The following is a 12,295-nucleotide window of genomic DNA, read 5'->3' as shown; positions in this document are numbered from 1 at the left end:
GATGGCAGAATTTGTCTTCTGACAAGGATGCCACAGTGAGCCGGCCATTAGAAACCAGCAGCAATGGCTCCAGCCTCCACCTACAAGGCTCCATGAAGCCACTTAGAAAATGTGTCCCATTCTGGTTATTGAACAATACTGAGTTCACAGGCTGGTAGATAGTTTAGCCCACAGCCACAGGCCTCATCTATGGGTAGGTAGCATCTCTCCTAATACAAACTGAGGCATTACCGTGCTAAAGGCATATTGAAAGATGTGCAGATATATATTTACTTCTCTTGACACCCATATGATGCAGGGTCAGTAATGCATATGAGTGACTGACTGGGAAGTTTACATGTAATGGTACTTGCACCAAGATTTACACTGTCTGTGGGTCCTTCTGTATTCAAGTATTTAAGCTCCACTGACCTTCATGGTTGTCTCGGACCTCGAGGTGTGCTATTCTCTTTAGAGGCTCTCTTTTCAAGGAGTATCCCTTGACCCTCTGAGATGGTGTTGTTCAAGAAACAACATATGGCTGTTTTCTTTAAGTAGCCTGATTCCAATTCTGAGCCCCAGGCCCTCCTGCAGAAACGTGGCAGTAGTCCCAGATGAGTGCATGATCACACCAACACCAAGAGCCCCAGGAGGCCTGCAGACTGAAGGAGACCTCCTCATCTAGCCCACTGGTCCAAGCCAGCCTCCCTGGGATCTCAGTGCCTCCTTCTGCATGGGACCCTGGGAGTCTACTGGGTCAGCATGGGCTGTACTAGCACAGGGATAGGAGTTCCCCTGCAGAGCCTTTCCCAAGCTACTTCATTGTCCACAAGATGCCCTCCCCTCAGCACCTCCTCCCTCTGTACCTCCTCTTGTTGTACCCCCTCCTTCGGTCCCTCCTCCCCCTGTACCTCCTCCCCCTTTATCTCCTTCCCCTGCACCTCCTCCCCTTTCACCTCCTCCCCCTGCACCTCCTCCCCTCTGTGCCTTCTCTCTCCATGCCTCCTCCTTCTGTCCCTCTTCCCCATTCACCTTCTTCCCCTTCACCTCCTCCCCTGCACTTCCTCCCCCTACACCTCCTCCCCTGCACCACCTCCCCCTACACCACCTCCTTCTGCACTTTCTCCCCCTGCATCTCCTCCCCTTTCTTTCTCTACCTCTCCCCTCTAGGTGATCTTGCATTCTCCCCAAAGACCACATAATCTTCACCAGGACAGACATTCTCCTAGAATTATCTTTCCTAGAAAAAAAGCACACACTCCTGGTCCCACTTGACATGGGAAGGGTTGTGAGGGACATGGGCACAAATGCACATGGAGGTCAAAGGCAGGGGTTTTCCCAGAACTGCAGGACCCACTCTAACTCGGCTCAGAGTTGGGTTCTGAAGCAGATTCCATAGTGGCCTCCTAGCTGCAAAATTATTGTCACAGACCCTTCAAAATGTCATGTTTATGGTCTGGAAAGGTACTCATTATTGGGATCCTAAACTAAATTGGTCTGAACTACTTTTCTTAGAAAAACAAAGGACGTTTGTTTAAAAGTTAAGCAAATGCTTCGAGCTAGATATGATGGCACATGCCACCTCATGGCAGATTGAAGCAAGAAGATTGTTGATTCCATCGAAACCATGTCTCAATAAAAACATTACTATAACAAAAGCCCATAATAACTTCGTCCTGTGTTGACAACCGTCAGGAATGTTCAGCCCTGACGCTCTGTGAGTGTCGGCTGTTATTGATGGCAGTCAGGGTATTGAGCTACGACAGACTCTCTCAAGCCAACTTAGTGTTTCCAAGATTGATGCGAGCGCTGAATGAGACTGATTACTCTGAAATTAGTCCCTCAGCCCCTTTGAAATGCCAGATGTGTAGGACGCTGAGCGATGCCTGGCGATTTGGTATATCGTTTTAGGGACGTGAGTTGTAACTTTTGTGCCACCGTTGATATTTCCAGATGACAAAGAAGGCAGCAGTAAGGCAAAGCAAGTAAGAGTGGCGTAGAAAGGCGTGGCTGTGACCGCATGGGAAGCAGCCCTTGTTAGAGTGGGCAGTGCCATTCATCAGACTCACTCCACCTTGGCCCAGTCATGTCGGAGCAGTGCACCGTGTCTTTTCAACACAGGTGCTAGGGGAACCTTAAAAATAAAACCGAGGGAGCCATCACTAGGAATATTCATGCCTCTGTTTGCCCATCTATTTATGGACTTACTTGTTGTGCCAAGTAAGAAAAGCAATAAGAAAAATAAACCGATCAATCATATTAGGGTTCTCACAGCCATGATGAAGACCATCCGAGTCACCTAACTGGTCCTGACTGATCCAGGCACCCCCAAGGGGCGCTGAGATCCAGCAGGAAAGCCCCAACTTATAAAAATAAGCAAGCTCACTCATCTGCTTCTATAAATGCCAGTGTGTGCTTTCCTTGCTTTCTCTAGCCCAAGCTGACATTTTCTTTTTCATTGTGTTGATTTATAGCGGGTCATTACTTCACTGTCATTCCAATCAATCACAGAGTTGACTGGATCAAATTCACAAATATTTACTTAGTACCTAATGTCCATAAGATATTTCAAGAATGTTCTATGGAATAAAAGGAAAGCAAATGAGATTTGAGATAGATATGCAAGCTGCAAACATGTACAAATATATTAATAATCATTACCTTCAGAAACATCTATATGAATGCTTGCTGGCTGACATTTAATCTTTTCTTCTAATTAATGTCAATTGTTACAAATTGTTCCAGGACTCACAATGTGGTCCAAATGCCTTTGGCTTCTTGCATATTTTTAGGATGAACAGAGATCTTGGATTTTAACTGTAAGAACAGGAGTGTTACCTCCCAGCCCCTTTCTGTAGCTGTACTGACAAGTTTCGTGTCAACTTGACACAAGTTAGAGTCATTTGGGAAGGAGAGACCTTTCTTAATTGAGAAAATGTCCCCACTGTGATGGCCTGTGAGCAAGGCTCTGGGGCCTTCTCTTGATTGCTTGTGGATGTGGGCGGGACCAGATCACTGTGGGTGGTGCCCCTCCTGAGCTGGTGGTCCTGAGGGATAGAAGAAAGCAGACTGAGCAAGCTTTGAGGAGGAGTAAACAGTGCTCCCCATGGTATCTGTGTCCCATCCTGCCCTGACAAGCTGTAAGATGAAATAAACCCTTTTCCCCCCAGGTTGTGTTTGGTCATGGTGTTTATCTTAGATGTGGAGATCCTCAGACAGTAAACCAGGGCTACAGCTAAGGTTCCTCAAAGACCTACTCTCTTTGCTGTTGGGACCTGGTAGGTAGGCACAGTGGGTCAGTAGGAGTGCAACTCTGGATGCTTTTGGAAAGATGCTCAGGGCAGTCCAGCAAGGCCCTGAGACCTATCACTGGTCCTGTGAATCTTGCATACCGAGAAAGTTCCCCTCACAAGCCTTTGGGGTTGGACACTCTTGGAGGACCTGTCGAAGAAGCCAGAGTTGCTGAGGACAAAAGAATATGGCTGAAGGTCATGATCCCCTGAGTTCTTGTGGCCCCCATCTTCTCATATTCTCATGTGGCCACAGTCTCCCGGGTACCCAGGACTCAGATTTGCAAAGACCACTTGCTCCAGATTGGGACTTGATAGGATCTCTGGCTTTCCTAAGCGTATTCAGGAATGAGCCCATCCCAGATATGCCTGATGAATAGAGATAGGAGCTCCCTCATACTGTTTCCCCAATTGTGGATGCAGCAGGAGCAGACACACAGTCCCCAGGGCAAACAGCTCTTCAGGAAAATGTCCTGCCACCACCTTGGGAGCCACTGTCTGGCCACCAGCTGCTTAGATATGTGGCTTCTCTTTTCTGTTCCCTGTCATACGTGCATAGAACTCCTGAAGATGAAGCCTCTCTTGGGTCGAATAGCGTGGGACGATGTCTGCTTTGCAAGACAAATCCCAGCTGCAGAGAGGGTTCTGGCGCCACTCCCTGTCTGGATTGGTGCTCATCAGAAGTAAACTAGTTTTGTACGAAAACAAAAAGGTGAGATGCTTTCCAGGATGTGACAACCTCAAAACAAGCCAGTGCCACATCTAGCCAGGTGCTTCTTAGTCCCTAAGCTTCATGTAGAACACAGTGCTTCATAAAGCCATGACATAAAGCCAACATACATACACAGCTCATGTTGTAAAGCCATCTGCTCAATCATTAATTCCCTTTTTGCCTTGAGAACTAAGTGGTTTCCCTCATCACATCCCCACTGGCAAGTAGCGTTGGAACTAGGAAAAGCAGGCATATTTCTTTCTTTTTCTTTCTTTAATAAGTCTATTAATCTAGGATTGACTGGGCAGCAAGTCAGACCCTCACTTATTAGGGAAGACAGCAAGGTCCCACATGCCCAGTGCCTGCCAAAGGTTTGGTGCAGTAGCATCTGGGCTCGCCAGTGTGTCCTTCAGCCTATGATGGACAGTTCACTGCCTGCCTTTTATTAGCGCTCTCTCTGCTGCACTAGAATATGCACACTGTGAGGCAGGGATGTTTCTTGCAGCTGAATTCCCAGTGTCTGGAATAGCACGTAGCAAATTATACAGATGTACTAAATTTTGTAGATTTATTTAACGAAATAATGAATAAATGAATGTGTGATTGAATGAATGAATGAATGAATGAACGGGATTTCTCAGTCTCTGTCAAGCCTTGCATAAGCTGTGGGTACTGTGGGTTTTATGGATGAGTTTTCTGGATGAACAGGATGGGAGATGAGGAGAGGAAAGAGAATGCAAGAAAGGACAGAAGACATGGTGTCTTATCCTGTCTGTAGCACCCGGCATACAGTAGGCTGCCCTCGTATGTTGGGATGTGTGCACTGGGTAGCTCCGGGTAGCTCCGGGTAGGCTACCCCTGTTTGTGGTCTTCTGTAGAAAGTCTTTGGAGTTCATTATGAAATTTGCATCTTTGTTTCTGTATACCCTGGAGTTAGAGGCAGATTTTCTTAAATAAAGAACAGCATTTGAGACATAACGAGAGCCAGCTGGCAAACAGCACTGAGAGCCCCTCTGATTGCACAGCGAATTGCCACACTTTGGCCCATACATCATGCCTGCGGGCTCCATACCCAAGCAGAGCCATGATGAGTCACTGTCTCCAGGACTCCCTCTTCTGCCCAGGTACCTTTTGCCTGGGCCGGGAAGAGGCTAGACTTTATAGTGAGCCTGTCTATCCTGCCATATGGATTTTTTTCATGGTGCCACAGCGAGCAGAGAATCTTAAGCACATGAACTTCTGTTGCCAAGGAACAGCTGGAATATACCGAAAATACCCATTGTGAGCACACTCCAGATCTTCACAGAGTTAATGTGGGGAGCAGCAAAAGAGCTATGACCCTTCGCCTTTCACAGTGAGGGGCCTGCAGCCACGACGCCAGTGACGTCTAAAGTCAGCCACCCACCAACACCCACACCCTCTCTTAACAGCTGTGGGCCTCCAGGCCACCGGAGAGCCATGCCTGGCCAGCTCACAGTGATGGCGTTTATTGATTCACCTAGGCCTTGAAGACTCTCAGAGGACCACACTCCAAGGACACGGAATTGTTGTCACAGCTGACATATACTGTCTGCCCAGATAGTCTCCATGAGGCAGAAGGCAAATCAACACTTGCCTGGGTTGTCGAGGGAAATCAATACCTGCATCTTCCTTTTCCTCGTCCCCTTGAAACTATGATGATGCAGGTGTGGTGTTTGCTTGGGGCCTTCAAACAGACAGTATTTAGTATATGTTAATTTTCCTCTGAAACTGTCTAATAAGTCAGGCATGCACTGAGTTTGCCTCTGCAGGAAGCATTTGCTTTATTGTTCATGAATTCCTTATAGAAAGTCATCTCTTAATTAAGAGGCATTGATATCTAGATAACATCTGCCTCCATAGGTCAATAACACCTGTGAACTTAAATCAGAAAAGAAGCGCACACAGAATTAGCCTTCCCTCAAAACCCCAAAGAGACAAACAGAATTCCAGGATCACTCCAGGAAAGACTTCATTCATATTAGAGTGAAACAAACGTGTGTGCGCGCACAGATACACACCGTGAGACAAACGACAGGGCTAGCCGTGCGCACAGATACACACTGTGAGACAAACGACAGGGCTAGCCACCACACAGTTCAAAACTTGTCACCAACCCAATCTATGCACCCCTCATTGCAACCTAATATGTCACAGTTATCAATCTATGGGTTTCGACTGGATTTATTTTTTTAATATTTCCATATGCACTTAAGGTCTTTAGGCGCAATGAAGACCAACCCCAAGACCTTCCACGTGACTTACCACTGTGCTACATCCTTACTTCTTGGAGACAGTCTCACTGTGTAACCCATTCTTGTCTCTACGCATGACCCTCGTCCCTCTGCTCCCTGCATGTTGAGATTACAGCATGTGCTATCCTGTCTGAGCCAAAACTCCCCATTCCTAAGAATCCAGGCAAAAGTGGTACCTGAACAGTAGGTTTGGAAGGGAAACAACGTGTGTGACTTATTCACTTGAACTTCTGTTTGGCAATGGTATCATCACAAAGTCCCCTGTCAGCCAGTAATGCTGATAAAGTCCATTCTGGGTTACCTGGCCCTTAGTAGATGCTATACATTAAAAAAATAATAATTGGTTATTCACGTCTCTGAAAGGGAGTTCAATTCCCATGCAAGCTCTTACTGTGTGGTGTGGCTGATTTGCAGATAGTTAAGAAGAAAGCAGGAGCGTCTCCACAGTAAGCAGCTGTCATGCCTCATTTCCCTGTCTGGGAGACGCTAAACACTGCTTGCACTATAATTTCTTGCTAATTAGCACATTTCTAAACAGGCATCTTAGCTGCTAACCCTCAGTGTGGCCCCAAAACTTGTGTGGCCACATAATTGTTTTAAAACTTTAGGGAGACCATTGTGTAAAACGCCAGTGGGAAGCGATTTCGGTGTCTCGGTTGATTTACACTTATGTTTTGAGACTAACATTAATTAAAGTGTCAAAATGTCTATAATCTTTTATGTCAGGGTTTTTTTTTTTCCTTTCGAAGTTTGGTTTCTCCAGTTTCTCTTCTCATCTAGGCAGTCTTGGGCTTGATTACTGTAATTCCTTTTATGCTGCTATTCTTAAAGGTCTAATTAAGGGAGCGCTGGGGCTCAGAGAGCGGTGTGCACATCCAGCTAGAACGGTGATGTCTGTCATTCAGATTGCGCTCCGCATTGATTATATGTGTGTGCTTCTCACCACAGAACACCAGATTTTAAATATCCTTATTGGCTTGCAAATGTCATTCTGAGTTTGAATGCAGAAGAGGTCTCCTGGACTCTGGGTGTAGACTGACCATGAAATATACTTGGAAAGCTAGGACCTGTCGCCATCATAAGGAAAAGAGAATGGGGGCATTTGTTCCACTTCATTCAAATTAACTTCTTCCCAATAAAGGGGGTTGACTCGCCTCTCCTCTCAGATGTTGGCTAGTCCAATATGAAGTCAGGCTTGTAAGCTTGTGTCCCACATGGAGTTACACTGTGTGCATAGGGGTTCCATGTGGAGTCATCCTGTGTGTGCCGGTATCCCTAATGGACTCACACTGCATGCGTGTGAGCATCCCAAGTGGAGCCATGTTGGTGTGAGATTATCCCCAGTGCTGTGAGTGGAAAGGGTGGGCGTTCTTCTGGAGCTACATTAGGAGGCAGGGTGTTTGGAGGTATCTCATTAGGAGCATGGATAGAATTTTCTTTCTCATGATTGAATTTCATAAATACGCATGCAGCAACTTGGTAGCAATCTCTGAAAAAGTAAAGGATCTGGACCAAGCTCCAGGCTCATGTGGTATTTATTCTTCCTGCTCACTGAGGGTGGGGATCATGAGAGGCATTAGGTGACCATGGCATAACGACCACTCGTCTGGGTGCTTAGCAGTAACATAGACAAGCACAGAGAGATGGAGTGGGGTAGTTTCTCCAAGGCCACAAGAGCACATCATCTCAGGTCAGCTATTCCTCATAGCACCAGTAAGGAGGTGCATGAAGCCTGCCTCGCTGAGGATGGAGTGTGTGCACAGCACACTTCAGGGATGGCTCAGCTTTGGTCCAACGGTCATAACTTGTCTTTCATGCTGATTCTACCACTGTGACTACCCTGAGGTGAGTTTCAGATACTGAACAATGTCTGTCATTTTCAAAATGCTAAGCAATTACAATAATTAATCCAAGACATCAAAATCACAAACATATTAAACTGTATCAAAGCTAAAGTCTGAAGCACCGCCAGGGGCACGGGCCCTACAAAAATGTTTCCTGAAACCAACAGCCAACAGCATGAGACTCCCACATGTGATGGCTTCAGCATTTATTTCTGGACCTGTTGTATAAGCCGGAAAGATTCTGGCATCTCCAGGCCCTTCACATGGGACACGGGGACGATATCTGTGGTCACAGGTGCGTTGCAGAACTACACAGGTGTGGATTGACTGTGGAAATTAGTGACTATGTGGTTTTGCTACAGTGCAGTTGACTTCCTTGCTATTAAAAATGCATGCAATTGCATTTACTTTCAAAAAGGTTTCATAGGAGAGTATGGTAGCTGTGTGTTCTAGGTAAGCACTGTGTGCTTCGCTGCTGCAGTAAGAAGGATCTCCCTTCAAATGTTCTGACTGTAACCAGGCAAGGATATCCCCTGAGTCTGCATTCCTAGCCCCAGGGAGACATTATCTCTGCCCCTCCACACAGGCCTTGTGTCCCAGCCTGAGCCAGGGACACACAGCCTGGCAGTGCACAGACACAGCTCCGAAAGCTGCCAAGCTATTTTCTTCCTTGTCACTCAAGAAATGTCACAGCTCCTGCCTCCCTGCTAGAGCATAGCAAGCCCTTCTCTGGGCTTGGCAGGGAGAGGTGCCTGCTGATTCATTAGCCCCATAAGCTATGTGGTTCCTAGTCTACGAAGACCAGTCTGAAGTTCCTATCTTTATAGCTAATGGGTCACCAGTGGAAGGCATGTGTTTGGTTTCTCTGGGCTCTCTGAGGTCAGTCCTTAGAGTTCCCATAACTATGCTGCTGGTTTGCTAAAGGGCCATGAAGCAACTGAGTTTGGGTGGTTAGATTTTCCAGTGTTGGTTTTTCCTTAAACACGCTCAGTGGATTCTGTGTTGTGAACCGGGGTATAGGATGCTTTCTTGGATAGGTATGAAGCTAGCCTCTCTACCCTGATCTGTTTCCTAGCTGCACCTTGCCTTTTCCAGGAATCTCACATGGGAACTTGTGGTGTTTTTTTTTTCCCCATTGTCCCCCCAAACCTGTTCCGAAGGAGCTTTAAAATGGTTAGGCCTTTACCTTCATCATCTGAGAGGCGCAAACCAATTCTCAAAATCTTTATAGACAAAAGAAAAATCACCTTTGGAGGCATGTGGCTTTGCTCTGTGTCCCCACGCTGAGTGCACAGCACTCCTCTTTTAGAATTAAGCCCCAGGATCCCTATGGTTTTCTGCTTGGTGACTTTGGCTGCACTGCGAGGATATTGGGTCTTCAGCAAATATGGGCTGAAATTCTGTTCCATCCATGGGCCATAGAGGAAATCAAGGTCAGTCGTCCCCAGCCAAGAAAGAGCCTAGACCCCAACAAATGTTTATCGGCAAAGAAGATGAATGGGGCTGCTGGACCTTGGTGGAGAGATTCAGGAAAGATCTGGGGAGACAGCATTGTCAGAAGCAGGGCAGAGACAGGGGAAAGGCAAAGAAAATATTCTATAGAGAATGTGTAGAATGGGAAGACAGTTTAGGTGGGGCAGGGAGGCGGGACTGGGAGGTGGGGCAGGGAGCTCCCAAGATGGGTGGGGTAGGATGTGGGACAGAACAGTGGTTCAAGAGCCTGAATATCCCACCCAGCACAGGAACCTGGTCACATGGACCTCAGCCTCTGGGAGCAGAGAAATGAGGGAAAAAGAGATACCCAGATGCCTTCATTAGTCCACACATCAGAACCAGTTTAGTATGAGGCAAGGAAGAGCTGGGATTCCAAGAGACATCTAGAAAATCTCCAAGGGGATGCCATCCCACGGGGTGAATGGAATCACAGAAAACGGCCCCTGCAGGCAATAGCATGGGCTTCCCAAGTCTGGGAACCTGGGGTCGAGGGAGTGAAGGGTAAGTCAATCTTAGGGTATTTCTGAAAGGTGGCAGGGATGATGTCAGCATGGATGGACAAGACTCCTTCCGTGTACATATCCGAATCTGAAAATGGTACCCAAAATGTTTGCGTGTTTACTAATGCTCCTTAAGAGAGGGATCCATGCTATCAAGAGATCTTTGGCGAAAAGAAAAGGGACTTCAGGTGTTTGCTCTGGGGCAGACAAGGCTCAGCCTGAACTGTGCCACCCGTCTCTCTACCAGTTTCCCTCCTGACTCTTCAGCCGCGCTCTTTTTAAGATTTCAGACCTCCCGCTCACCAGCTTGAGCCCCCTGCCGTGATGAGCTCGCCCATTTCATTTGTCGGTGCTAAATAACGACTCATTAAAAGATTTTGGTTGTTTTGTTTCGTTTTAGAAAACACAGTCAGGGGAGAGAGCACTGCAAATATTGTCACTCAACAACAAGTTTGACTGACACAGGCTTCTCACATCAGTGATTCCCTGTGTGGGCATTGCATTTTTGACTCTGATTTGGGGCCCTGCCTGCTTCCCTGCTGTGGTAAAAGGGGGTTTAGCACAACACCATGATGTCTGTGAAATCAGCAGTGTAGAGTGTTCTGTCCTGCACACACATAGACACACACACACACACACACAGAGAGAGAGAGAGAGAGAGAGAGAGAGAGAGAGAGAGAGAGAGAGAGAGAGATTTCTAACTTGTGTTGCTGGGTACCTAGGTCCTTTTATAATGTCTTCTGTTGTTACATATATATACACACGGATATCTTTAAGCCCAGCCTTAGAAAGCCTGACTTTCTAAGGTCAGATGTCCAGAAACAGACAGGCTGGACTATGAGATACGCATATGTCAGAGATGTAGGCGGGCTTCATGGAGGAATTCAGCTGACTGACTGAGCCTTCTTCTCTCGTAGCTGTCTCCTACACGAATTACAAGAAGACGCCTCCCCCGGTGCCTCCGCGGACCACCTCCAAGCCTCTGATTTCAGTGACGGCCCAGAGCAGCACGGAATCGACACAGGACGCCTACCAGGACAGCCGGGCCCAGAGGATGTCCCCGTGGACCCAAGATAGCCGTGGCCTCTACAACTCCATGGACAGTCTGGACAGCAACAAGGCCATGAATCTGGCTCTGGAAACAGCTGCGGCTCAGCGCCATGCCACTGAGGCGCAGAGCGGCTCCACGAGGACCAGTGACAAGGCCATCCTGGTGTCCAAGGCTGAGGAGCTCCTCAAGAGCCGCTGCTCCTCCATCGGGGTCCAGGTAGTCTCCCCTGACCACCCTCTCTGGCGACGGTGTAGGCTGAATCAAAATTCAAGTCTCAGCCCCTAAAAACAGAAGTGGGACAGTAAGGCTGAGAGGCCGCTTGTGCCTGCTGCAGCATGACAGACCCCAGAGAGATGAGACTCATGTACTGCCCAGAAACCTAGGGACACCCCACACACAGAGGTGTGGTCCTCGGGGCCGACCGCTAAGTAGATGATTTGGATAGATTATACAGAGACCTTTAAAGGGGCTGAGGGGATCCGTCACAATGACTTGTTGTAACATCTCAGTCTTCAAGGAGTGTGGGGAACAAAGGGGCAAACAGATCCAAGCACTGTGGTGTGAGCTAAGGGTGTGGCCAACAGGGGCCATGTGCAGCAGGGTCCTTTCCCACACTGCCTTATGTCCCAGAGACCTGCATAGAAGAGCGGCACCTTGTTATTGCAGACCTTGCAGGGGCACCCCACCATCCCATGAGGCCTGCCAACCTGGCTGTCCCGGCCACTCCTCAGCTGACCCAGGGGGCCTGGCTTGGGTTTAGTGAAGCACCCAATACACAATAGGATCCCTGTCTCACAGGCAGTCTCAAGTGACTCCTCCAAGCCCTAGTGGACATGATTGCAAGGGCCAAGCTTTGCTGACGCCATTTGCCTCTTGCTTTTTACACCTCTGCTCAGCCTGTGTCTGGCAGGCTTTAAAATCATCCTGCAAGAATGAGGTACACAGAGGTGGAAGTGACGGCCCCATACAGGACTGGGGCTGGGAGGGGCAGGCAGAAACCAGGGGGGTGTCAGCCCACCTGCCTGGGTCCTTGAGCCAGGTCTCCACACTGTGGCTTCATTGTTTTGTTTAGGATTCTGAATTCCCTGATCATCAACCCTACCCAAGGTCAGATGTAAGTATCCAAATCTCCAAATCCAAGTTCGCATGAAG

At 47.9% G+C, this 12,295-nt stretch overlaps 1 protein-coding gene across 2 annotated transcripts in view; it reads left to right on the top strand.

The window, feature by feature from the left end:
• Window positions 1–12,295, top strand: part of Dlgap2 (DLG associated protein 2) — a 691,629-nt gene that overhangs the window by 646,475 nt on the left and 32,859 nt on the right. For both annotated transcript variants that reach the window (XM_041673600.1, XM_041673601.1), the window contains 2 exons: window positions 11,010–11,359; window positions 12,216–12,257. In XM_041673600.1, coding sequence (XP_041529534.1) covers window positions 11,010–11,359; window positions 12,216–12,257 — 392 coding nt within the window. The remainder of the gene's footprint in view (window positions 1–11,009; window positions 11,360–12,215; window positions 12,258–12,295) is intronic.

Source organism: Microtus oregoni, unplaced genomic scaffold, assembly GCF_018167655.1.
Source record: "Microtus oregoni isolate MIOR12 unplaced genomic scaffold, Mior012 000024F_ref0000369, whole genome shotgun sequence".
Lineage (NCBI taxonomy): Eukaryota > Metazoa > Chordata > Mammalia > Rodentia > Cricetidae > Microtus > Microtus oregoni.
Note: the sequence above shows the minus strand (reverse complement) of the source record. Positions and strands in the feature narration are given on the sequence as shown.